At 48.8% G+C, this 27,636-nt stretch overlaps 2 protein-coding genes across 2 annotated transcripts; one reads left to right on the forward strand and one right to left on the reverse strand.

Annotated features, from left to right (window-relative positions):
* The first annotated feature begins 216 nt into the window (after nucleotides 1-216).
* Nucleotides 217-4,010, forward strand: LOC122365850 (cyclin-dependent-like kinase 5). The gene is made up of 4 exons (XM_043337430.1): nucleotides 217-300; nucleotides 899-1,112; nucleotides 1,566-1,777; nucleotides 3,669-4,010. Exons 1-4 carry the CDS (start codon nucleotides 217-219, stop codon nucleotides 3,765-3,767), a joined length of 609 nt encoding a protein of 202 aa, XP_043193365.1. The 3' UTR covers nucleotides 3,768-4,010.
* A 463-nt stretch (nucleotides 4,011-4,473) lies between these two features.
* Nucleotides 4,474-27,284, reverse strand: LOC122365856. Its single transcript, XM_043337436.1, has 4 exons — nucleotides 27,197-27,284; nucleotides 15,543-17,169; nucleotides 11,796-11,915; nucleotides 4,474-5,103 (listed from the first exon to the last, which is right to left on the reverse strand). Coding segments are annotated over exons 1-4 (1,818 nt in total). The 5' UTR covers nucleotides 27,266-27,284; the 3' UTR covers nucleotides 4,474-5,101.
* Nucleotides 27,285-27,636: the final 352 nt, after the last annotated feature.

Raw genomic sequence — 27,636 nt, forward strand, 5'->3', positions numbered from 1 at the left:
TCCTCTCCCTCTCCCTCCCCCTTCATATCCCTCTCTCCCTCCCTCTCCCTCTCCTATCCTCCCCTCCCTCCCTCTCTCCCTCTCCCTCCCCTCCCCACCTCTCGACTCCCTGTTCTGCTGTCGGCAGCAGGCGGCCGGCGATGCCACTGATCGTGCCCGTCCTCTGTGAGATCGATCTCTTTGTCGCCGTGACACGGTACGATGGAAAACACCGCTATGGCCCGGCCGGACGCCCTCGGCCCCTCCCCGGCCGGCCGTGGGTCTCTGAGGTCCCGGCGCGGCCCGCCGGCTGAGGGCTCGGTGCGGTCTATTAGATGAACATCTGCTGTTTACACACAACCGGCTCATTTCGGGGCCGGTAGCGTTCGGCTCATGAATATGCGAGTAGCGCGTCGGACACCTGTGTAGTGTGTGTATCCGGAGGAGCCGATATTAGCGGAGGAGGATCGGCTGATTGGGATTTTGGCTGATTTAGTGGGGCCTATGGAATATAAATGGCTGGCATTCGCGGAAAATGAGAATCTGAACACTAACTGAGTGCCTTTTTCGGCAGTTATTTATGTTGTATCCGCATTTACATGTCGGAACTCATTCTGACGTCACCTAAGTAAGAAAATTTGTGAACTCGATTTGGTTCGTATATTTGATGCGTTGTTGTTATTGCGTTACGTAGCGAAAAGACAGTGATGCTTCTATACAGAACTAGGTAATAAAGGACCGCTCCTAATACTTCAATTTAGGAGAGGGGGATGGGGGGGGGGAATTTGCGGAACTGGCCAGTGCTTCACCCGTACAGTTGTATTGCTCCCATTGTCGTTTCGTTCAGTTCATGTGTCATATGCCTCAACGTGTTTGATAAATCTATCACCTTTTTCGCTCCGCATTGCGGCCACCCGCCCGGCTCCCAGCCCGTCTCACCCTCCCCCTCCTCTCGGCACAGAACGGTGAGCTGAAGCTGGCCGATTTCGGCCTGGCGCGCGCGTTCGGCATCCCGGTCAAGTGTTACTCGGCAGAGGTGGTGACGCTCTGGTACCGGCCGCCCGACGTGCTGTTCGGAGCCAAACTCTACTCGACCAGCATCGACATGTGGTCGGCTGGTTGCATATTCGCCGGTGAGCGGGAACGCTGGTCAGGGATGCTGTCTGGGGCGGGAGGGGTTGGTAGGGGATACTGCACCGGGCGGGGACCAAACTGTACTCCACTAGTATCGACATGTGGTCGGCCGGCTGCATATTCGCCGGTGAGCCCCGTCCCGCGCTGGTCAGGAGTCAGGATTCAGGAACGCCTTCTGGGGCGGTAGGGCTCGCTGCGTTCGGCGCTGGCTGGTCAGGACTGATTTCTGGGACAATGTGCTGGGTTTGGCGGATGGGAGGTGCGGGGATGTGACGGGGAATCCGTGAGAACGCGCATTAGCTCGGTTATGCTGACTAAGTATGTTACTTTTTTGTTATTACTGTTGACGTCATTATGACATCCCTGTGGTCCCATATACCTGGTGATCATAGGCTGGTCGCGTTTTTAGGCCTTAGTAATGACATTACCATGACATCACTGTCACCCCTCAGAGCTGGCGAACGCGGGCCGTCCGCTGTTCCCGGGCGCGGACGTGGACGACCAGCTGAAGCGGATCTTCAAGCTGCTGGGCACGCCTACCGAGGAAACGTGGCCGGGTCTGACGGCGCTGCCCGAGTACAAGCCGTTCCCGCTCTACCAGCCCACCATGCCGCTCTCGCAGGTGGTGCCCAAGCTGAACAGCAAGGCGCGCGACCTGCTCCAGGTACGGACCAGCGCCGGCGCCGGCGCGGTGGTGTAATCGGGTGACCTTACAACACTCATTGGTAATGGAAATGGTGATTGAATATGTGCAATATCCTGCCCCTCAGCTCAGCCGGAAAATCATGGGATTGCCCATGCTGATAATCTAGTGGACTCGAGATCCGGCATTCTATTTACGAGATTACTGTCGGAGATGGTTTACGTGAGCTAGTTCCGCAGCCAGTTGAAATCGGTGAATAATACGGAATGTCTCCATCAATATGGGCAATTTTAAGTTTGACTTATCAATTCTCCCGACGAAGCGGATTTCGATATCGGACGAAGGAGGCCGGGACTTGTGTAATAAGCTGTGTTAAGCTGGCATCAACTTCGTCGGTTCTTCCATTAAAAGGAAGTTAAGCTCGTAAGAAAATATAAGCGCCTTCCTTGATGAAAATCGCTCGTTCCAATCAAATGGGTGCGGCTCTTTCTCTGGGTGGTCGGCTACAGGCATATAGTTTTTTTTTTTTTTTAGGAAGGTTTGGCTCTTTTGTTGGAGGGATGGAACGAAGTGCATGCGCTAGTTGTATTGGTGCCTTTTGTCATATTAGTCAGCATTTTAAGGACTTAATAAAGCATGGCTAATTGCATTTGATACCTATCGACATAAAAGTAACAAGAACGTTGATTTATAATTGAAGATAATGCTAATAAATTCTAAAATAACCCTGGGCATTAAAATCACGCCAATCACTTATAGTCATTGCGTTTATTCGACGCATGCTTGCCCGTTCTCTACGTTCCGCTTATCAATATCGTAGTATTCTCAGGTAGCGTCTGTGGTCGTTAAATCTCCTTTCCTGGGCAGGTGACAGTGTTATTTTCCTGCTCCTCATAATTTCAAATAAATGCGCCCGATGCGTTAGCGCACCGCCTCATTTGTTTTTGACGCCGGACCATTTCACTGCGGTGGGCTAAAAGCGGTCTCTCGGAATCCCTGATGATGACTCGGGGGATTCCAGCACGCGACAACACGGCTGTAACGGGGTACCGGTTCAGCTCGTCAGTGGCTCTTCGCCCGTGGAGTGGCCGTCAGTGGGGAGGTGCGACCAGCCACCACCGTGTTACAGGAGATGGGGGACACATGAAAGGAGAGCGATGTGTATAACTGTTCCCTGAAGAGTTATCAACGTGTTGACGCTATAACGAACTAATTTCTATCGAAAATGCCGTAACTCTGCCATCGTTTTAGCTACTTTTGTTTTAACCCACTTTGTGGGGCGTTGTTGTCACGTTTTGGTAACGAGTTTTTGCAGCCGGTCCGACCGAAGTAATTGGAGTGTCGTATACTGTTAGTGCCGGCGTGTCTTAGCCCGTCTCGGGGGAGTGGTCGGCGCAAACTTTGCCTAGTTTCAGCAGCTGCTTGTACTCGGCCGCAGACTCGGTCCGCTCGAGTTGGGTTTCTTCTAGCGCGTGTGTCTGTGTCTGACCTTTGGGCGCGGCAGGGCCGCCGGCCGGTCTGTTTTCTGTCTCCCCGCTGGCCGCTGACCCAGTAATCGTTGGGGCTTTGACCCGCCCCTCGGCCATGTCTCAACTCCCGGGCAGAGTGAGCAGCGCTCAGACCAGTGCCTTCAACGCACAATATTGCCCTCCTGTGCCTGGAAAGACCCCTCTCATTGTCTGTAGTTTATGCTGCCTTTTATGGTGCCTGCCCTGAAATACTGCCTGTTTTTTAGCGACCGCTGTGGCCTGCTGTGCAACTCTTGACCTGCATGTGATCTGTGATTTACATTTTACCAGTGACCTTTCTGTATGTGACAGTGGCCTGATGTAGGTATATGACCCGTGACCTGCTGTGCGTTATCTGTTGTGTGGGACCCATGACTTGACCGCCGACCTCTGGCCCGTTTCAGCGGCTGCTGGTCTGTAACCCCTCGCTGCGAATCAGCGCCGATGACGCGCTGGCCCACGTCTTCTTCTCTGATCTCAGCCCGGCCCTGAAGGCGGCCTAAGTCCTGTACCGTCGGCGCCGCCCCCAGGTCAGGTCAGGTCGCCGACACCGCGCGCTAATTCTACATATATGACTGTATTCGCCCCCCGCGGGGCACCCATTTCCGATGTGATTGCGTTATTACGCTGGCTGTTTTATGTTCGTCTCCTGCCCTCGGTCGGCAGGCGTCCGGTGTCATGTCGCTCGCATATTTGTAGACATCCTGTACATGTAATACATACTCAGGCGTTTTGCCGGACACTGATATATTTCTCTCCGTGCGGCGCGGCGGGCGGTCGTCCGGCGCTCTGTGGCGTGTGGGCGGATGAGGTGTGCCGCTCAGCGGAGGGGAAGAGGGAGTCGTCCCACACTCACCGGGTATCTTACGGAGCAGCGCAGATCTCACTGAGTACCCGCGGCCACTGCCGGCTCGGCACCGATGGGGCTGACTCGAACGGGAGCGCTCCATGACGGGGGCCCAGTCCCGGCGGGCGCTCGTACGTAACACGTCGTGGCGATGCTCCTGTTGTCCCATTTCACGTCGCGGTACCCCGAGGGTCGCCGCTTTTACACTTTTTGACCGTCGTACACCAAAGACGCGCGTTGTGTGTCACCTGAAGAATGCGGCATGACCCATGAAACGGATGCGTGCCATGTAACCCGTCCCGTGAGTTCCTGACCACTCGTCGCTCGGTCCTGTCCCGATATCGCTGTCACGCTCCTGTCGTTCCTTTGGACTTTATTGTCGCACATAGCTACGTTCTTCACTTGTTCGCTGCGGTAGCATATTACGCGTGCCACTCACGGGCTTTTGGCTGACTCATGGGTCGACATTCATATATTCTTATGCCTTACATCATCGTTCTAATTTTAACGTCGATTTCAACACTGCGGGCCGCAGCATCGAGCGGTTGAACTCCAATCAATTGTGGCGAATGCTGCCGCGGAATGCGTTGTCGACAACAAACGAGATGTGCCCGGTAACCCTGACACCTGATGGAACGCGCGCTATGGGGATAAAACATAAAACATAAAACAGCCAGTACAATCCATGTCAGGTGCCGATCCGCCTGTAAATACCCTGTTTCCTCTCGGTCCACACATTGATGCGTACACTGAACAGTGTGACACGATGATGGAGACCGCGCGGCACTGACGCACGGGCGCCGCCGCAGCTCGCCAAACACAGACACTTAGCGCGATCGGCCGGCGCCGGACGCGGCCGCTGGCGTGACGGCCGATCGTGACGCCGGTACCGTCACGTCACGTCACGCACGGGTCCGGAGAGGCGGGCTGTTGACCTGTGGTGACTGCGCCGGACGCGGCCGTGTCCCGGGCCGCCGCGGGAGAGACGGGCTCTGGAACGGAGTTAGACGGTCAGAGGGGCGCGTCCCAACCGCTGAGGGAGTTAGACGAACAGAGGGGCGTCCCAACCACTGACTGAGGGAGACGGTCAGAGGGGCGTCCCTACCCTACCGCTGAGAGAGGGAGACGGACAGAGGGGCGTCCCAACCGCTGAGGGAGTTAGACGGTCAGAGGGGCGTCCCAACTGCTGAGGGAGTTAGACGGACAGAGAGACGTCCGAACCACTGAGGGAGTTAGACGGTCAGAGGGGCGTCCCAACCGCTGAGGGAGTTAGACGGACAGAGGGGCGTCCCAACTGCTGAGGGAGTTAGACGGACAGAGAGACGTCCGAACCACTGAGGGAGTTAGACGGTCAGAGAGGCGTCCATACCACTGAGGGAGTTAGACGGACAGAGGGGCGTCCCTACCGCTGAGGGAGATAGACGGACAGAGAGGCGTCCCTACCACTGAGGGAGTTAGACGGACAGAGGGGCGTCCCAACCGCTGAGGGAGTTAGACGGACAGAGGGACGTCCCTACCCTACCGCTGAGAGAGTTAGACGGACAGAGGGGCGTCCCAACTGCTGAGGGAGTTAGACGGACAGAGAGACGTCCGAACCACTGAGGGAGTTAGACGGTCAGAGAGGCGTCCATACCACTGAGGGAGTTAGACGGACAGAGGGGCGTCCCTACCGCTGAGGGAGTTAGACGGACAGAGGGGCGTCCCAACTGCTGAGGGAGTTAGACGGACAGAGAGGCGTCCCTACCGCTGAGGGAGTTAGACGGACAGAGGGGCGTCCCAACTGCTGAGGGAGTTAGACGGACAGAGAGGCGTCCCAACCGCTGAGGGAGTTAGACGGACAGAGAGGCGTCCCTACCACTGAGGGAGTTAGACGGACAGAGGGGCGTCCCAACCGCTGAGGGAGTTAGACGGACAGAGAGGCGTCCCAACCGCTGAGGGAGTTAGACGGACAGAGAGGCGTCCCAACCGCTGAGGGAGTTAGACTGTCAGAGGGGCGTCCCAACCGCTGAGAGAGGGAGATGGACAGAGGGGCGTCCCAACCGCTGAGGGAGTTAGACGGACAGAGAGGCGTCCCAACCGCTGAGAGAGGGAGATGGACAGAGGGGCGTCCTCACCCTACCGCTGAGAGAGGGAGACGGCCATAGAGGCGTCCATACCGAATTGACGGGAGGAAGGTAATCCCAAGAATGGAAGAAGAGCATTGTTATAAAGACGATTAAAGGGACCCTCCCACCTTCAAAAAAGTTTATGAATTGACATGAAAGTGATGTCGCTCGGTTCAGCAAGAGCAAAAACGAATATCTACCAAATTTCATCGAAAAATCTTCACCGGTTTTCAAGATATTAGACTTTTACTTTTGTTTACTTTTTGGGATCTCTGCTGTTCCTAGTGACTTTATTTGAAAGTGAGGCATATGTTGCGCGCTTAGCAGCATATACCACCGCGTGCTACAAAACGTTTTAGTCAAACATTTAAAAATCGTTAGATATCTGCGCTGACGTCACACATTCAGAGGGGTATTCCTATGCATTAGCCCCTCTGAATCAAAATGCTGCAATTTTGAAATTCAATATTTCCGATTTAAGGCATTTCTCGATGTTGTGAGTGCCGAAACCGGTAATTGTGAGCCAGGGACCCCATTTTGGCTATCTCAACTCAAATCTAATGTTAAGGTGGGAGGGTCCCTTTAAGGTGTGAACGTTTTGTGAATAAAATTCGAAAAAAGGACGATTAACCCGCGCCCTGGTGGGGTCTGTTTATAACGCGACCTGGTGGGGGGGGGGCTATTTTTTGCCCCCCCCCTCATATCTCCGAAACTACTGGACGGATCCACAAAATTCAAACGGCGTTCGAAAGGCCTGTCAAATTTGTCGAAGGAAACCAAATTTCATTGACCTCGGGGTCACCGATGACGTCACAGGTCAGGTCAAAGATGAAATGTTTCACCGTTCACGGGTCTTCTAGGGAATGCGCTATAACACCGAGGAAAACGCATTTTGTCGAGAATCAGCGATAGGGCGTCGGTTGCCTAGTAGATATGTTGCTATTAGAGGTCACTGACAATACCAGGTCAGGTCACAGGTCAGGTCACCAAGGGTCACAGGTCAGGTCACATGAGCCCAACTTTACTAGGGTTGTGTGATGCATGTTTTATGGCCAATTTTTCATTTCCAACTCAATGGTGTTCGTTATAAGACTATCAGGTACGGCTTAGGTCACTTTCTGGTGAAGTTCAGGTCAAGGTCAGGTCAAGGTCAGGCCAAAAAAGGTCAAATTTTAAAGTTGATAGTTTTGCATAACATGGGTATTGATTCGATGCAGCTCGTCACGGGGAGTCTAATGGTGGTCTTTGTTTTGCGCTACGGGGTCTAGAATTGCTAAAAATTGAGTTTGAAAATTTGACGTCATCAATTTTGAACAGTTTTTTCGCTATAACTTCGCCAAAAAAGAGGTATCAATCTCAAATTTGGTATGTGGATGGAAGGTGGTAAGGACTATCACATATATTCCGGTTTTTGCGAAATTCAAAAAACTTTTTGGATTTTTCGTTTATTTTATCCAAAAAAAATATTTTTTTGATTTTTGGGGGTCAAAATCCAAAAATTTAAAAAATCCGAGATAGCAGTTTTGTAGCCCTGTCAATTCTGCAGCTTTTATGTCTAATCATTTTTCTGTATTTGCAAAGCTATAGGCCTGACAGCTCTTCCCGGGAAACCCTTTTTTGGGTCGAAAACGGCAGAACATGACGTCACTCTGACGTCATTTCCGGCCAACCTATCATAGCCTTTGGAAAAAGTTTTGGTCACAATGTGTAAAATTGATGTCCGGGAGGGTACTGGAAGTTTGGTGACGATCGGCGCAGCGGTTCTGGAGATATATCGAAAAGTCTGGAGGGGGGGGGGCAAAAATAGCCCCCCCCCCCCACCAGGTCGCGGGTTAAGGTTTGCTGCGTGAAAATGCAGGCAGAATAGTGAGATACCATTCCTCTCAACAGTAAGAGGGAAATGCATAGATTAAATCATATATAGAAAGCACGAATCGGTTGGATTCGGATTTTGTTATCGGATTCATGTTATCTATGATTAAAGGGACCCTCCCACCTTCAAAAAAGTTAATGAATTGGCATAAAAGTGATGTAGCGTGAATCACAAAGAGCGAAAATGAACATCTACCAAATTTTACCGGAAAATATTCAACCGTTTTCGAGATATAAGACTTTTATTTTTGTTTACTTTTTGGGAACTCCGCTATTTCTATGACGTCACATAAAGGTTTTCTTTACGTCGGCATTTGGAAGCAATAATTTGGTATCAAAGTGCGACAAATATTGCGCGAATGATGCGTTTATCTTATCAAGGTCAATATATGATGGCCAACAAAGGATTCCAGGACAATTCTTCTTATGGCATTTTTTCGTATCGCAATTCTTCGTCTGCAAATCTTCGTCAGGGCATTTATTCGTATCGCATTACTTTGTCTCGCATCAGGGTATATGAAAATCGGCTCGCATTTCTTCTTCAACGCAAATATATGCAAGAGTAAGCATTGATGGACAAATAAATGCACCGACGAAGATTTGTAGACGAAGAAATGCGGACGAAGAAATGTCATGCGAGGATTCGTTCGGGTACCATGACATTTATGTGATTTCAAAGTCAAGGTTCACAGCTTATCTGCTAAATCAAGCCAAGAATCCAAACTATCAAAAAACTATAAATATTTGTTTGTCTGTCACAGATGTCTCAAGCAATATAAGGTTGACATATGTTGAATCAAAAATCTACTGCCACAACTCACATCTCCTGCCTTAGTTTATCATTGTTGTTTTAACTTGCTTTCAAGAGAAACAGAAGCCAGTATCTGATATCACTTCAGATGATTGTTTCAAGATCTGAGTTCGAATGGAATTAAAAGCAAGATCAAGATGAAACAGGGGTTATTGCTGTTAAAGTAGTTTGGCCATGATACAACAGGCACATAAATCATTAGCCAAATCAAATACCTACTGGTTGGTTTGTCAAGATGTTTGTTGTCTGTCGTCTGTCGAGCTGCTATGAACACTGAACGCTCTCACTCTTACTTTAAAGAGAGTAGTTTAAGTTGAATGGTAGTGAGCTGTAATTAGACAAAGCAGCTATTCAGTGCTCACATCAAGCCAGGCTAGGAAATGGCATCAACTGTGGTGGGAGGAAGCAGGTTCGGCAGGCCTATGTTGTAAACTTCTGTTGTGTCTTGTGTTTGATCAACTGATGTTTTCTGCTCTGTTTTGTGCAGTGATAGTAGCAGGTAACTGCATGCTTGTCAAATTATGTGAATAAACGAATTCATAACATTGCATTTTTCTCTCCATGCAAGGAACAAGTAAGATGTTGTAGAAAATGTAATAGAGGGCTGCATTGCTGATTTCATGCACTTTATCAGAGCTTTATTTAGAATTGCTTTCCTGAAAGCTACACACAGGCCACAGCACTGAAATTCACAATGTCATAGCTTTTGGCAGATAAAAAGAAAAGACTTGCCCAGGTAAAATTGGCTGAAAGTATGGCAGAGCAGGTCTTGATGCGTATGCCCATCCGTGTGCTTGCCGAAGCCGAACTGACTGCAACACATTAACTCTGACCCACCATGGTGGCTGGCATATCCTGAACTTTCACCACTCTAAACAAGACAACTTTCAGCCCTCAGCATTGTATTAAAACACTGTACATGGCAGTTGACACTCAAAATTTGTTTCAGTGCCATCCACGGACAACATCAGTCGCCATTCACCAGGCCAGTAAAAACAGAATAGATAATAGCTTCAAACCCATGTAGTCAGAGTTACTAGGTCTGCACCTCAAAACAAAATCCAGGTGACATTCACCACGCCAGTAAAAAAAAAAAAACAGGTAGGTACTTAGGTAACGTAACAGCTTCAAATCTGGTAACATGTTGGTCGGACTTAACACTACCATATGTACATGGAATAATATGATACCAAACAATAGTGCAACCATTCTGGACAACAAAAGTGTATGATAAAATTAATTTAGAATACTTTGGCAGCATGATTTACGAATTACGAGCACAGGCAGGTGTTACCTACCAGCCTTCTCAATGCTCGTAAAACCAACATTGTAGTTTTGATTTTACCTTACATGATAACACACTTGGCTGCAATGGCACATTTAATTTAACACTGTGAAAAGACCAGTTATAACCACTTCACAAGCACAATAGCACCTCATGCCGACATCCTTTTCCAAAGACAGTCAGCAGCGTCTTTCGTCAAAACTGGAAGATAAATCCCCTTTCAACTGTTAACATCAAAAATATTTCTTCATGGTGTGACTGTGATCTCCATATGGAAACCTTGCAGGAAAAGAATTAATGTCAATTGTCAGCTCTTCAAATTTCTTTGGACTTTAACTTGCAGTACCATATCCAGTTTGCTTTGATATTTTGTTTTTTATTCCATGTTGAAGTTGAACACCAAGCTCCAGATATAGCAGGCAGCTTGATCATCTTCGGCCTTGGTATAATATCAGTCCAAGTTCCAGTGGTGGGTATCTTCTAATATTCAAATTAAAATGAAAAGCAATAGGCTTTCTCAGCGCTGACGACGGATTTCACGTTGATAAGAAAGGGAGCTCAAGGTCAGCAAAACTCGGGTTCAAGGAATGGCGGGCGTTGAAATGACTGCTGACGTCATCAAAGAAACCGCTAATGGTTAAGAGATAGGGACTAAGCTGGTCCCACCCTGCAAGTAAAGGGAAGAAATTTCTTGAACACCATAAAGCTGCGGGGGTTGCGACCAGGATAAATGGTGGTTTCTGAGCCTGGCCGCAAACTTGGCTATCTCAACTCAAAACTAATGTTAAGGTGGGATGGTCCCTTTAAATATTTGAAAAAGGACGGTACTGCAGAAGTACGGGCAACAGACCAAACAAAACAAATATTTACAGCACAACCATTTAACAGCAACACGAAAACGAGCGAAATATAATCAGTTTTAGCAAGAGTTCAGTGTTCAGGAAGCGTCAGATTATTTTAGTTGACTGAATAGCAAATGGATGGTCCATTTAACCTTCCGAACTTCTGGAACATCTTCTCTTTACGAAGTCCGATGGGGGCCACTGAGTACCTATTCATAGATCAAAGAAACTAACTCTTCGTGCTCTCTTCAGCTCCATTTTTACGGCTCTGAACAAGTTCTTAACAACTTTCGCGATTTAGCTGCCGCACTCGCGAATTAAGCTAAGAGAAGCATGGAAGAAAATCCTCCCGTCCGACGCCATTCTCGTCACTCGTCATCTCGGCTCGGTGCTGGGCCGGTGGGGCCGCCGAGACCGGGTCGCACAGGGTCGTCCTGGGTCGCACAGGGTCGCACGGGGTCGCTCGAGGTCCCTCGTCGCTCGCGGTCACTCGTGGTCACCCATAGACACTGAGGGTCACTGGAGGAGATCGCTCGTGGTCACTCGCGCTGGTAGTCGCTCGGAGTTTCTTGGGGTCGTCTGAAATCTTTCAGGGTCGCTGGAGGTCACTTGCGGCCGCTGACGGTCGTTGGGGGGTCACTGAGGGCCAGTTGAGGCCTTTGGATTCACTGGCTGTCACTAAGGGGTCGCTCGCGGTCAGTCTAGGTCACTGAGGATCGCTCAGGGTGGCTCTTTCGCTCGGAAATCGCTCGAACAGTCCGGTACTCACAGCGGGAGGTGTCGGCAGCGGGCCGATGCAGCAGGTCGCGGCCATAGCGCGCCATCCAGCCCGAGCGGCGACCCGTGGGCATCATATAGGCGCGCACCAGCGAGCCCAGGTGCCGCTTCACTGTGGACAGGGGGTGGGGGTATACTACAGACAGGGCGGACAAAGGGCGTCACACGACAGACAAGGCAGACAGGGGCGTAACACCGCGGACAGGGAACGCAGGGGGGGCATTCCACGATAGATCGACCAAAAATAAATAAAATTTACACCCTCATATTTTATTTTTTGCTTAAAATTGGTCTAATGGGTTGTGATGGGCGGGGAACCCAGCTGTGGCAAGGATTTTTTTCTTCGAACAACGGTTTCCGAGATATAGCCTCGGGCAGTTCCTGGAGGTCACACTGCAACCCTATGTTTGGCGGCTTATAACTCAGAAACTATTGGTTTTCTATGGTAAAAACTTTATATGGTTCAACTCGCAATCAACCAACAAACGTTTTGGCTATCTCGGATTTTCGATTTTTGAAAATTTCGATCACGTGACATCTTGACCTTTTCTTCGAAGAGTGACCTTGATATTTTCCCAACTGAAAGTCGCAATTATGTCTGATGACGATTAAAGCCTTATTAATTGTCATTCATATGCGCAAATAAAAAAAGTGGCTTTCGGCCTGCGTTGACCTCAGGTCAGGTCATTTTTATGACCTTCCCATTATTACGAGCGGGAGCGACAGCGAGATCTCGAGAACAAAGCAAGAAAGCGACAAGTGGTAAACGGCACAAAGTACACATGGATAAGGTCTACAATTTTTACTCAGGTCATTTTCAGGTCAGGTCAAAGATGACGTCACAGGGGTAAAAAGAAAGTCTAAATGGCGGCACTACATATATATGAAGTTTTTCTCGAATAACTTTCAAAGTATCCCAGCTATGAACAAACTAATAGCACCATCGTGATCCTCTCGTCGATCCGCATCGAAACATGTGTATGTTGACCTCGAAAGGTCAAGGTCAAAAGTTGACCTTAGGTCACGTGACCTTAAGGTCATCATATATATCATTCGATGGGCCTTGACGAGCTGAACACAATGAGCCTATCCGCGCGGCTGTATCTCAAACCTGTAAGGAGTTATTAGCAAAAAACATTTGGTGACCTTTAATGACGTCACATGACCCAAGAGCAACGTCACAGCTGACCAAGGGCAAAAAAGGTCTCAAGGTAGTCAAAGTTAGTCGTTCGTATGTGAAGTCACTCATGGTATATTAGGCAATTCCGACGCGTTTTAGTGTAAAAACAAGGGAGCTGATTTTTCCCCAATTGACTTATAATGGGGTGGTCAAGAAATTGACCTGATCTTAGGTCATCGGTACCTATTGAAATTCAAAACGAACTGGTGCTAGGCGAAAGCAAACACAATGGTGCCTGTTCCACGTCTCTTTCTTTATTAGATCAAAAGGTACAGCCAAAACTATTTTGACTTCCTTTTTACCCCTGTGACGTCATCTTTGACCTGACCTGAAAATGACCTCCGTAAAAATTGTAGACCTTATCCGTGTAAATCCTGTACCGTTTACCGCTTGTCGCTATCTTGCTTTATTCTCGAGATCTCGCGTCGCTCCCGCTCGTAATAATGGACAGGTCATAAAAATGACCTGACCTGAGGTCAACGCAGGCCGAAAGCCACTTTTTTATTTGCGCATATGAATGGCAATTGATAAGGCTTTAATCGTCATCAGACATAATTGCGACTTTCAGTTGGGAAAATATCAAGGTCACTCTTCGAAAAAAGGTCAAGATGTCACGTGATCAAAATTTTCAAAAATCGAAAATCCGAGATAGCCAAAACGTTTGTTGGTTGATTGCGAGTTGAACCATATAAAGTTTTTACCATAGAAAACCAATAGTTTCTGAGTTATAAGCCGCCAAACATAGGGTTGCAGCGTGACCTCCAGGAATTGCCTGAGGCTATATCTCGGAAACCGTTGTTCGAAGAAAAAAATCCTTGGCACAGCTGGCTTCCCCGCCCATCACAACCCATTAGACCAATTTTAAGCAAAAAATAAAATATGAGGGTGTACGGCTTTGGTCGATCTATCGTGGAATGCCCCAGGGGCGTTATACTGTTGACGTCACACTTCGGACAGTACACGTAACGGGGCGTCACGGACGTCTCACAGTGCTGATGCTGATAGTGGGAGTGGGGAGGGGCCAGTCAGTACCGAAGTCCGGAGCCTTGCAGCTGTTAGACGCGCCGTGTCCCTTGGGCTTATAAGCCAGTAATTACGCCGCATGGGCTCCGGGCGGGAAACCGTGCCGGTTGGAAGTGTAATAATTCTGCATTAGCGACCTCTGCGTGAAGCCTGCCGACGAAGTGCCGTATCACGTATGTAAATTGTCAAAGCAGTTAGTGGTGGTATTGGTAAACAGTATACCTAAACACCCACTACGAATAAGCGGCGACCTGAAAGTTTCTGACCTGACCTGGAAGATAGACATGATAGTTATTAGTTGGCCTGTAGATACCGGCGGCTTTTCCTCGTCACGAGCAAAACGGCGCTCGATTTTTCCCCGCGAAGCCGTATACGCGGTCAGGGCCCGTACGGCTGGGTGGAAGGGGTATAACAGACACCCCCTCTACCTACGCTAGCCGATGCCTGAAAATGTCAATACGGCGGTCGGCGGGGGTTAAATTGTTGGAAACTGTACGACAGCAAAAATAATGTTTGCTAAAATCGTTACCTGATTGGGGCTGGGGGATCATCCTTGTACATCCCCCCAGCCCCAATCCCAGCCCCAATGTAGTGTCTGTAAGGCCGATTGAAGCTGACGCACCCGGGATAAGACCCGCCTGCTCCAAATGAGTTCTGGTTGGAAGTCGAGAGACAATTTGAGATTTAGTGCTTCAGAAGCAGATATTGATAATTACAAGAGCTATTTCCAAAACACAATCAACTTTACTGGAAGTTGCTACCGCAAAAATGACCCAAACCCTTTCGCCAATTCAATCACAGATATGGGCGGTGACCTGTGGGATTACAGTAATAGGTCAACCGACACGGTTCGTCGGAAGGTCAGCTCAGGCTCAAAAGAAACGATATACATATACCATTCGAAAGCTGACGGGGAGCTGAATCCAAAAATGTAATTTTTATTAAAATCGATCGATGGCCTTTTTTGAAAATTGCGTTTTTGTAAAAAAAAAACTTTATAGTGTTTTATTCAACGGGCTGTCCCCGACATTCTTGAAAACATAAACATGTATTTTTGAGTTCCAGTGAAAGCTGAACACCAAAAGAACAATATTTAGCGAAGCAATATTTCCAAACTTTAATGCGTCTTCCACAGCCGACAATAAGGCGCAATTACACAGCTCAGTGTCACGATGGACCAAAGTCGGCTTCACAGAAGCGTGAAATGACACTTATCGACTCGCAGACCCGGCGCTCTCGGCCCGCCTGACCGGCCTACGTGGGCAAAGTCAGATAGCCACGTCGGCATCTCGTTCACTACAATGGGGTATTTTCCCAATGCTGACCTGTGTACTTCCATGTTAGACGAGGGTCTGACCCGGATGACATCTATAGGGTTACCGATTCCTTATATATGCAATTTAGTTGTCCCAGAACCAAGTTGTCGCGGAATTAATGCTTGATTGGTCAGGTGCGTTACACTACTACGATGAAGTCAGATGCACAGTGCACACCATCTACTCATATTATAGCGCTGTGTCTGTGAGTCCGTCTCACCTGTTGATCCGACCTCCATGGGAATCCGGCGGGCGGGACTTTCGTCGTCGTAGTCCCAGGTCGGCTCCTCGGAGTCGACAAGCGCCTCTCGCTCCAGACTCCTCTTGTGCCTGACGCGGGGTTCCCCGGAGGGTTTTACCCTCTCTGTGGAGGACGTCTCGCCGGCCGCAGCGGGCGGAGGTCTGTCTGGTGAGGGCGGTTTGGTCGCGGCCGCCCCCGGCGCCTCTCCCGAGCTGCGGACGGCCCTGGCGCGGTCACCGAGCTCCCGGTCAGACCAGTACGAGCTGGAGGAGACCGGCCGGGGCGACAGCCGGGCCAGCGCCGACAGGTACCGCTTCCGACGGCCGTCGTCGTAGTCCCAGCCGACGCCGGGCGGCACCGGCAGACGCTCGAACTCATCGGAAATGTCGAGGTCGTCGAGGTACTGCGGAAACCTCGTCGGCCTGGGCATCACCGTTATTCCGTCGTCGAAGCCGCCCTGGCGCACCAACGACGCCAGGCTTCGTTTCACGCCTCTGCTCGTAAAGCCGCCTTGCCTGATGACGGAAGAGAGGCTGCGCTTATCCGCCGACTCGTTTCTTCCAAAGCCGCCTTGGCGAGCAATAGAGGATAGTCCTCGCTTTTCGAAGTCGTCGTCAACGCTTTGTCTGAAGTCAGATGAAGATATCGACTCTTCATCGTCTGGTTCTCTCTTGCCAAAACTACTGAAACGAGCAACAGATGCCAAATTTCGTTTTCCATCCCATCGGTTGCCGTACAGTCCTTGACTTGCCAGCGATCCGATGTTTCTTTTACTTTCGTAGGACATTCCGTATCCGCCTTGCCGGGCGAGCGACGACAGACCCCTCTTCTCTGGACCGTCCCAACCGAAGACGCTCCCCTGTCGAGCGAGAGACGACAGGGACCGTTTGATGCCATCGGATGTCATCTCTGAGCTCTGGTCTCCTATCAGTCCTCCTTGTCGCACGAGAGAGGCGAGGCTTCGCCTGTCGTAGTTGCGGAATCCTCCCTGACGTACAATGGATGCCAGCGGTCGTTTCTGTGGCGGCTGGCCGTAGCCTCCCTGTCTGGCGATGGATGGCAGGCCCCTTTTGTACTCCCCCAGTCCGTAGCCTCCCTGTCTAGCGATGGATGGCAGGCCCCTTTTGTGCTCCCCCAGTCCGTCACCGGGCTCGTCCGCGTGGCCCATCAGCGAGGCGAGCGTCCGCTTCGGCCCGTGGAAGCCGAACCCCGCCAGGCGGGCGAACGCGCCGATGTGCCTTTTGTCGCGGTCCTCGGGATGTTGGCCGAGAGTCTGGCTGCCGACGAGGCCTCCTCGAGCGAGGGACGCCAGGGACCGCTTGGAGTACCATCGCGAGCTACTGCCGCGCGCTACCGAGCCCAGAGATCGTTTCGACTCTGACGATGACAATGACGAGCTGAAGGCGTTCTGTCGGGCCAGGGATCCGATCGACTTCTTCTCGGGCGGTGGGCTGTCGGTGTCGCCGGGGAAGACGCTGCGCTTTTCGATGTTGTCGTGAGGTGATGTCCGCTCAGGGACGGTTGCCGGTAGCGCGGCGGGCTCAGCCCCCGGGTCGGCCGCAGTCACCGGGGCGGAATCAGACCACGGCTCGCTGATGCTGCCGGCCTGGAACATGGAGAGGATATTATCGATATGGACGACTATCTTCTCGTCTGATGCTACATACACAAGTTTTGATATTTATGGCATCGTGATTTCAGTCATATGGTGAATGAAGATATGCTAAAGAAGTGAGACATCGGGAACGTATTCTAGACCAGTAGTTTCTCACAGCCGAAATTGTCAAAAAGCTTTCATCGACCAGACTGGGATAGGCAACTACGCGTGTATTTCTATCCAGCAATTGTGCACGAGAATGTTGATGCTACCCAAGCGGGCCGCCCATCGGTCAGAGCAAGGCTATGGTCAGATCAGGGGACTACGCACTGCCGTCCGCGAGTTCTGCTCGTGCGTCCACCTCCCCTCATCTCGGACCGGTCCATACTGGTCAATATCGATCTGATTTGGTAATACGCAGATCGGCGTCTGGCTTCGCCTTAATATTCTGCCCGGGAGCTAATCAGCGTCCGCACTATGGCCCCTAATCATCACCAGCGTAATGTGCGGTAATACGGGGAACAGGACCGGTGCTTGCACTTTCATTTGAAGGTACGCAGCAAAATTAAACGGTTCAAGTTTTGCTAGCTTTTGAAAAGTTGACATTTTCCGTGCCAGAGTTTCAAGATTACCTACATGAGCGTGTGTGACAACTAACGATACGAACTAGGGGAAGCGGGGGTAGCACCGCCATGTGGGAAACACCGCCATCCTCTCTATCGGCAAAACTCTGAATTGTAAATGTAAACACCCGCCATTTCGGTGTCCGAACGGAAACGGGACGCCGCGTGAGGTAGGTTTCGCTAAGATTTATTTGATTTTGAGATCGCAATTGCCCATTTTGTGAATTTCAAACCATCGTTGTAATCATTTGGCATGTTTGAGCAGCAAGTAAGTGGTCATTTCAAGTCAAAATGCCTTGATTTTTACGTTAAATTTGAGGGCATGAAGTGCTCTTTGCTGAGAAAGGAATTACAGAAGAATCGCGTCCCGGCTTGTTTTGCTGTCGGGGCGTTGTCGGTCCATGACTGTGAGTGGGGTAACACCGCCATGCTCGGCGGTGCTACCCCAAGGGGTGGCAAAATGGATAAAGCCGCAATGATGATTCACTCAGCTCGGAGAAGAGCTTTAGTTAGGCCGCAAACGTCGTCTGTTTTTTAACCTCACGTTTGACTTCACTGGATGTTTCGAAATAAACGTGAATTTGTCATGCTTTGTATGCATATTGTCCGCAACAAACAGTCTGATCTGTGACAAACTAATAACCAATTCTTGTGTGTCTTATATGAGTTTGAGTTACTATTTCAGACAGCAGTAACGCTTCCAAGGGTGGCTGTCACCGTAAGGTCGATCTGTGGATAACATCGCCATCAGTGGCGGTGCTACCCGCACATTTTTTGGAGGACGAAAAATGCAGGACTTGTTTTCGACGTCTGTAAAGTAGCGAAATTTTATAATGGAGCGCTGGAAACTATGCCAACATGTAGGAAAACATTTCTACTTTCACATGAATGCAAAAGAGCTTCGTTTTTACTACGCATATCAGCTCGGTGAGCAGAAATGCTTAAGGTGGCGGTGCTCCCCCCGCTTCCCCTATGTACCTAAAAAGTTGCAAGTTAACGCCACTATTCATGCAAAAATCTACCCCTAAATCTCTTCATTATTATTTTGACCTGATCATATATGAAATTTCGAATAATTGCAAATCGACCAGCCGCTTGACTACTTACCTATAGAAAATTGCGACTGCCTTTAAATAATTGTTATCTTTATTTAATAATTGTTTTGCTATTTTATGTGACACCTATGCTGTAATACGTCGTCTACTCCAGAAGTTTTGAGACTGTCCTCGTAAAAGCCCTATTAATAGTGCTAGATTCTTGTCGCTTTCAAGTTTCGTACCTATGTCCTTGCCACAGTTGTCATAAACGTATTTGCATAATTTTGTTTTTCTACGTTGCAAAAAGCGGCTAGGGCATCACCCTGAACAGTGAACACGGCAAGTCGCACGCGACTTGTCACAGCGGCCAGTGCACAGCATGGTCAGGCTGTTAACCCTCGCATGTGTAGGGGGGAGGGGGTCGGACCCCCCCCCCCATGGTTTTTCGCGAATAACTCGCGTAAAAAGCGGCCGATCGCGACGAAACTTTCAGTACCCTCGCATTGATCAATTTTACACCTACCCTGAAAATTTCATGACCCTGACCCAAATGACCTTTGACCTGTGACCTCTTTTCCGAGACCATGTTTGGCCGGAATCGCGATTTCGCGTATGTCGGCTCGCACTAGCCGCGTGTTTGCAAGCTTTTCGTGGTTTCAAACGTTCAAACATGTGATTTGATGTTACTCCCGTGTGTGTCAAGGTCACCTGAAGGTCAGGTCAGGTCATTGACCTTTGGTGACCTCGGGTGACCTCGGTTCACTTTTTCGAGTTTTACATGTTTCTAGGCTAGTTTTTGGAGCTGAATTCGAATTTAGCAACCATTTGAACATTTACGAAGTAGTTTTGGTGACTTCGTAACATGTTACGAAGCTGTCAGAGGCGGTTGACACGTACTACGAATACCCGTCACGACGCCTACTGGTTGACCTGACCTGACCTGACCCGACCTGGTCTGAATGCTTCAAGACATCATCTGTGATCAAAACTAACACGATATTCGTGATCAGCACCCCGAAAAACCCCTTAGCAGCCACACTTTACGACTTTCTAACAGGTCCCGATTTTCCCGACTTTGGGTCATTGACCTGACCTGGAAGGTCAACCAATGACCTAGGACCTTAAAATTGGGTATCATCGGCTTCCTCTCGTCACGGGCAACACGCTCGTTTTTTCCGCGAAGCTCTAGCTCGATCAGGGGCCAAACGGCAAGGGGGGGGGGGTCCAACCGACCCCCCCTACACATTAGAAGCTGGCAAACGCCGCACACATGCGAGGGTTAATATGAGGACAACTTTGAGGGTCGCTAGGCAATACAATTTTTTGATTAGCTTGATAAAATACCTCAGAAACATTTAAAATTGACTCTTCAGTGACTTGAGACGAAAGCTGGATGTATTTTTACCGATCCAGACACCAAGAGACAAAGTGTTCAATGGAAGCACACTGACTCCCCCAGACCCAAGAAGGCCAGACAGAGCAGGTCCACTGGGAAGCTCATAATAATCCCGTATTTTGACAAAAAGGCATTATATTCATTAACTGGGTCCCGTGCACGGCCAGATGATTCACAAGGAATGTTTCCTGAAAGTTCTGGGGAGTTGAGGAAGGGAATTCGCCACAAGAGACCGGAACTCAATTCAAATTTGGCCAGGGGCACTTGCACCAGGACAACGCACCCACCCACAAGTCCATCATGGTGACGAGCTAACTAACACAGATGGCATCAAAACTGTCCCTCATCCTCCCCACAGTCCAGATCTGGCCATCTGTGGCTTCTGGGTATTCCCCAGACTGAGCGAGAAGTTCAGGGGACGCCAGTTGAAGGATGTGGAGGAGATGAATGAGGCTGTGACAGAGGCCCTGGGCACCTTCACTTTGAATTACTAGCAGCGGGTCTTCAGGAAGTGACTGGAGCGCTAAAACAAGTGTATTGAACTCGGGAGGTCTCATTTCGAGAGTCACTGAAGTTTCATGCTGTTCTGAAACAACAAACTGTCTCTACTGAAAAGTCTCAAAACTTCTGGAGTGCACCTCGTATTTTACCAGTGAAGACATGATCTGCGGTGCACGTCACGTCTCGGTGCCGTGGACTGCCACGGACGGCAGTGTGTCTAATTGACACCCGGTCCGGCGTCATGTAGGTATTGTGTGTGTAGGGTGGGAGGGGCGGAAAGGTCAGCGGCCGATCAGTGGCCGGCGCTAAAGACGCCCTCCATCACCCCGGTGCCAGTGAGCCGTCAGTGCCGGGTGTGCCGGGTCAGCGTGTGGCGGCCATCGGCTCCGTTTTCACACCGGTCACGTTTCGGCAGTTCCATTCTTCACCGTCGGGCAGTGTGTCGACGAAATGAACAGCCGCTGACCCGTCCACACTGTTCGACCCGCGGCTCACTACCGACAGCCACAGCTCACATCGAGGAGGTCACTGATACCTTGTCTGATGTGTCACCCTTCACTTATTATATTATATTACATGCATTACATTAACCCTCGCCCTGGCAGGGGGGTCGATGCGACCCCCCCTTTAAGGTTTTTCGAAGATAGCGTAAAAATGGCGGCGCGCAGCGCCGCCAAATTTGGCACAGCCTATGGGGCAACCTTTTTACATATGACCTGAAAATTTCAGGTCCGGTTGACCTTGGGTCAGGTCACCAGGTCAGAAACCCGGTACAAGGTCATGGTCAAATTTCAATTTTCTTTTTGCACCTGTCCAACTCACAGTTTTCGACTGATTTCCTTCAAAAGAATGTGCTAAGTTCATCGAGTTGTATAACATATAGTCCGGCTTTTTTGAGGTCACTGACCTGAGGTCAGTTAGAGGTCATTAAGTCGTAATGTTAACCCGCGCGGGGCTGGGGTCTCCAGCCGAACGCGAGGGGCTGGGGGGGGGGTAAATTTTACCCCCCTGTTATCTCCCGAACTAATGGTCCGATTTGGAAAATTCAAACGCCAATCGAAAGATCTCATCACGAACAACTAAAAACATGTACTTAATTTTAAGTTTGAGGTCAAGGTCAAGGTCAGGTCAAGGGTACAAATTGCAAGTTCCTACAGTATCGGCCTTGCACCGTAGTTGCCGAAGAATGGAGTCATGGACTGAGACTGATCGCCCAAAACGTGTTCTTAGGCTACCAAGACAATATTAGTTGCATACAATATCATTCAGAGGTCAAAGTCCAGGTCAGGTCAGGTCAGGTCACCAAAAACAAAATATAGAAAAGGGCATGTGCGACACATGTTTTATGGGTCATTTTACTCATAGAATTCAATAGGCACACTCAATAAGTGATATGGACCACCTCTGGATGAATTTCAGGTCGAGGTCAGGTCAAGGTCAGGTCAAGTGAGGTCAAATTTTGAAGTTGGTTGTTAACCCTATTCCTGGCGGGCTCCGCCGGGACAAGAAACTGGCGGGGGGGGGGCGATTCGGCCCCCCTTCAGATCTCAAAAACTACACATCGCAGCGACAAACGGTAAACGGCATCGAATACGCACGGTCAAGATCTACAATTTTTACTAAGGTCATTTTCAGGTCAGGTCAAAGATGACGTCACAGGGGTCGAAAAAGTCAAAATGGCGGCGCTAGATATGAAGAGTTTTTCTCGAATAACTTTCAATAACTTTCGAATTAGTCAAGATAGGAACAAACTAAGGGCATCATCGTGATCCTCTCGTCAATCCGCATCGAATGATATATATGTTGACCTCGAAAGGTCAAGGTCAAAGGTTGACCTCAGGTCACGTGACCTCGAGGTCATCATGTATATCATTCGATGCGTCTTGACGAGCTGAACACAATGAGACCATCCACGCGTCTGTATCTTGTTCCTGTACGGAGTTATTGGCCAAAAACCTTTGGTGACCTTTGATGACGTCACATGACCTCACAGCTGCCCAACAGCAAAACAGACCTCAAGGTAGTGAAGGTTGATCGTATATGAAGTCATGTAAGGTATATGGGGCCATTCCGACCCCAGGCGGTGCCGGGTTAAGTAACTCTACGACCATCAACATTAACCCGCGCTCCGTTGGGCTCTGCCGAGCAACGCGCCCTGTTGGGGGTAGGGGGGCAATTTCCCCCCCCCCCCTAAGATCTCGAGAACCACGCAACCTAGCGACAAGCGGCAAACGGCGTTGGATAGCCCTATCAGGGAACTACCTTGTGACCCAATTTTATTGACCTAAGTCAAACGGATGACGTCACAGGTCAGGTCTAAGGTCGAATTTTCACCTTTTACAGGCATTTCAAGAATTCCGTTGTAAAATCGAGTAAAATGCATTTCATTGACAATCATCGATGGGAAAATGTTCTTCAAACACATATTTTGCTATTTGAGGTCACTGATACCAGGTCAAGGTCACAGAGGTCAGGTCACTGAGGGTCACAATATGAAAATATCATGTGATGCATGTATTATGGTCCATTTTATATGTCAAATACAATTATGTGGGTTAGGCAGCCTTTGGGGTCAGTTAAGATTATATTCTGGTGAAGGTCAGGTCAAGGTCAGGTCAAGATCAGGTCAAATTAGGTCAAACTTCAAAGTTGATATTTTTGCATAACATGGGTATCGATTCGATGCAGCTCGTCACGGGGAGTTCAATGGTGGTCTTTGTTTTGCCCTACGTGGTCTAGAATCGCTAAAAAATTGAGTTAAAAAAAATTGACGTCATCATTTTTGAACAGTTTTTTCGCTATAGGCCAAAAAACAAGATGTCGATCTGAAATTTGGTATGCATATAGAAGAGCGCAGGGACTAACACATATATTCCGTTTTTTCGAAATTCGGAAATTTTTTGGATTTTTTTAGTTTTTCTAAAAAAAATTCAATTTGTTTGGGGTCAAAAACCCAAAATTTTGAAAATCCGAGATAGCAATTTTGTAGCGCCGCTTTTTGTCTACTAGACTATATAAAGAACTTTGAAATTGCTTGGTAACTGCAGATTTAGTGAACGTTTCAAGATTGCATGTTTTTGCTTATTTTTGCTCGAACATGACCTCAGTTTGACCTCAATAACTCCTGACCTAAGGTGACCTAAGACTTAAAATTTGGTGTGAAGGTGTCAAATTGATGCCCGGGAAGGTACTGAAAATTTGGCGGCGCTGCGGGCGCCGCCGTTTTCTTGCTATTCAGGAAAAACCACCGGGAGGGCTAAATTGGCCGCCCCCCCCCCCAACGGGGTGAAGGTTAACCCTCGCTGGCCGAGGGGGGGGCGCCCCCCATAGGGATTTTTTTCGCGATAGCTCCGAAGACGCCGGCGATAGAGAGCTGAAACTTGGCATATACCTGCCCTTTGATTCAAGCTAATTCTTTTGACACCAACCGCATTTTCGGGTCAGGTCAGGTCACTGACCTATGACGTCATAAGTGAACCTCTGCACGGTCTTCATATGTCGCAACTTCGCAACGCCCTCATTGCCAGAGGAGCTTTCACGGGGAAATGAAACTTTCAGGACGTTATGTCCATTAGGAGTTTCACAATTTGTATATCTCGGGTTTTTCCTAAAGGTTGGGTATATGAGGTCAGGTCATTTTCGTGACCTCACCATTGTAAGTCAATGGGGAAATGAAAACTGCTATTCTGGCGCTGGGAACGATCTGTAACTATCTCAAGCACACATAATCGTGATCATCATTTCGTGATTCAAAAACATGGCGCCACTGAAATTTCATCTCCCTTTTTAAAATCAGGCTAATTTTGCTGAAACTTTCATGGAAGATTTCAAATTGATCTATGAGAAGGTGATGAGTGTTTGACGCTGCTGGCTTGGTTAACACATTTAGAAGTTACTGAAGAAAATGGGAGAGGGCAGATTTCGCTTCCCTCCCCGGCGGGGCGCGGGTAAAGCCCTAATTTTTAGTCCATTCGATAATGTACCAAGATACACAAATTATACAATACCTATAATGCAAAAATACACTGATGAGAATTTTAGAACATATTTTATTTCAAACAATTTATAACCCTCGCACTTATAAGGGTGGTGTCGAATGAACCCCCGTGATTTCTCGCAAATAACTCGCGCAAAAAGCGGCCGATTGCGACATAACTTTCAGAACCCTCGAGCTAATCAATTTCACGCATACCCTAAAAATTTCATGACCCTGACCCAAGTGACCATTGACCTGTGATGTGACTTATTTCTCGAGGCCATGTTTGGTCGGAATCGCGATTAGGCAATTACGTTGGTTCACAGAATCCGTACGGTTGCAGTCTTTTTGTGTTTTTAAACGTTCTGACATGTGAAATGATGTTGGTTTCATGCATTATGGTGGGTGTCAAAGTCACGTGAAGGTCAGGTTAGGTCACTGACTTTTGATGATTTTGGTTCATCTGTTCTTGTTTTACATGATCCAAAGCTAGTTTTTGGAGCTGATTTCGAATTTAGCAACCGTTTGAACATTTACGAAGTAGTTTTGATGCCTTCGTAACATGTTACGAAACTATCAGTGGTTGTTGACACCTACTATGCCTACCCGGCAAGACGCCTACTGGTTGACTTGACTTGACCTGACCCGACGTGGCCTAAATGCATGAAGACATCATCTGTGATCAAAACTAATATGACATTCTTGATCAGCACCCCGAAAGACCCATAACACCCTCACTTTACGAAGTTCTGACAAGTCCCGATTTTCCCGACTTTTGAGTCGTTGACCTGACCTGGAAGGTCAACCAATAACCTAGGACCTTAAAATTCGATATCATCGGCTTTCTCTCGTCACGGGCAACACGCTCGTTTCTTCCTCGAAGCTAGCTTGATCAGGAGCCGAAGGGAACGGGTCTCCAGCGGACCTCCTATACGTCCGCGCGGCTGGCAAAACACCAATACGGGCGAGGGTTAAGTCTTTCACCAATGAATAGGCGACCAGTGTTCATATAAAACCGTACCCTTACTTCTGCTATAAACAAAGGGATCATCGCAAAATTACATTGTACATCGTATGCGGGAAAAGTGACAACTTTCATTGAGTTTTTTTTTTCGTGAACTAAATAAAAGATTTGATGCCCATTTGACTATAACCACTAACCAGCCGATTTCAACATGTGACTTTTTTTTTAGCTGACCTTGGTCTGACCTACACTACATAGACCTGTTATGGCTTAGGTCGACTTCATAGTCGACCACTTGCCTCACATCCTCGTCACGGTGAGCCCCACAATGACCATGAATACAATAATCCTATTCCTGACCTGACCTGACTTTAATTCATTGACCTTAGTCTTTTGGTAGCGACCAAGGTATGACTCCTCCATAAGGATTCCGGCTGAACTCGGTCTGAACTTGCGATTTTGACATGCGATCTGACTGGGCAGTGGGCACATAACATATAGACCTAAATTAGCACTTATCCAGGATACATATTACAAGGATTCGAAATATTGAGTTTTTATTGTGGCTTTCAACGACAAATGGATGTAGGGGTCCATTAGGAAAGGTGTGGCCGAAATAGCTGGAAGTATGTAGGTATAAATATGCTTTTGCAGTTCAACTAAAATGTAGATCGTTAATTGTTAACGTAACACTTAATGCCTAATCTACAAACTAACAGCAATAAATTATTCATCAACCCCTTTGTGACGTTTAGTTAGACGAATTATCATTTTCAAATGTAAAACTATATCATGTTTTGTACTGTTCAAGCATGGGCATGAAGAACTTTCAACAGCTGTACCGTACCTACCTACGTCCTACATACATTTTTTTTTTTATAAATTTTGTCCGAACCTTTTGATGGGAAGGATTCACAAGGACCGTACCTACCTACGTCCTACATACATTTTTTTTTATAAATTTTGTCCGAACCTTTTGATGGGAAGGATTCACAAGGACAGAGCCACAGCTAAGCGAAGCTTGTTGCGATGACCCTGTCCTCTACCCTCCGATCGCGCAATTCCGATTCTATGGCAGGATTTAGAGTCCAAAGTTTAACGTGCGCACAAAGCCGCGCACGGCCGGTCCCCTCGCTGACTTCGCCTAGCTACGGCCTGCACCAACCGCAACCATACCTGACAGGAGGACCATAAATGTCGAGCGCCCGTCGCGCTTCGAACCCGGACTGTTATAACCGGGAACGCGTGCTCTCACCACGCGGAGTCCAACGCTCTAACCAACTGAGCTACGGGACCGGCTAGGTAGGTAGAAGGTAAGTTGGTCGCAAGTGCTACTTCATTTGAATTTGTAAAAGGTTGTTCAAGAAATCAGGGGAAGCAGCATCTTTATCAATTTCTTTTCATTCGATAGGTATGACCGACTATTCCCATGGAGACCTATCCAAGACCCAGTCCTTCCCATAACCTGCTGAAATACATGTCAGCGAGCGCTACAAAAGAGGGGCCGCCCTGGCTGAATACCCTCGCCCCGGCACTGACCGTGAGTCGCGGCAGACCGGCCAGGACCGCCAGCGCGGCCGCCGCCACTAGCCCGCCGTGCACGACCATGGCTTCGGAGCGGCGGCGTGCGAGTGCGTCGACGGCCGCGGCCGGCGCTCCCGCGGGGCTGTCGGCGCCGACGGCCGGCCTCTGCCGGCGCGCCGACGGGACCTCCCAGACGCGGGTCAGGGACCTTCGCGGCATCGGTTCATGTATGCATGTACATACCGTGTACATGCATAGGTATGTAATAAAGGTATATCCATTCGAAGATACAGGCCTGAGCGGAAAAGGAACTATCTATATCTTTAGAATGTTCACACTTCACAGTCAGCGCGTGTAACTAGGAAAAAAAGTTGGCATTAACCTTGTGTGTGTCTTAGGAAATGACTGTGTGATCAGTTGTGGTAAATTATAAATGTATGCACCTACTGTACGTA

The sequence above is a fragment of the Amphibalanus amphitrite genome, unplaced genomic scaffold (assembly GCF_019059575.1).
Source record: "Amphibalanus amphitrite isolate SeventyFive unplaced genomic scaffold, NRLGWU_Aamphi_draft 000768F_arrow, whole genome shotgun sequence".
Lineage (NCBI taxonomy): Eukaryota > Metazoa > Arthropoda > Thecostraca > Balanomorpha > Balanidae > Amphibalanus > Amphibalanus amphitrite.

Excerpts from the sequence above, each read along its gene's own strand:
- LOC122365850 (XM_043337430.1), top strand. The coding sequence starts at position 217 with ATGGCCCGGCCGGACGCCCTCGGCCCCTCCCCGGCCGGCCGTGGGTCT. Across the intron at positions 1,113-1,565 it reads GGCTGGTTGCATATTCGCCG|AGCTGGCGAACGCGGGCCGT; the intron begins GTGAGCGGGAAC and ends GTCACCCCTCAG. Across the intron at positions 1,778-3,668 it reads AGGCGCGCGACCTGCTCCAG|CGGCTGCTGGTCTGTAACCC; the intron begins GTACGGACCAGC and ends GGCCCGTTTCAG.
- LOC122365856 (XM_043337436.1), bottom strand. The coding sequence starts at position 27,265 with ATGGTCGTGCACGGCGGGCTAGTGGCGGCGGCCGCGCTGGCGGTCCTG. Across the intron at positions 17,170-27,196 it reads CCGGTCTGCCGCGACTCACG|GCCGGCAGCATCAGCGAGCC; the intron begins GTCAGTGCCGGG and ends TCCATGTTCCAG. Across the intron at positions 11,916-15,542 it reads CATGGAGGTCGGATCAACAG|TGAAGCGGCACCTGGGCTCG; the intron begins GTGAGACGGACT and ends CCCTGTCCACAG.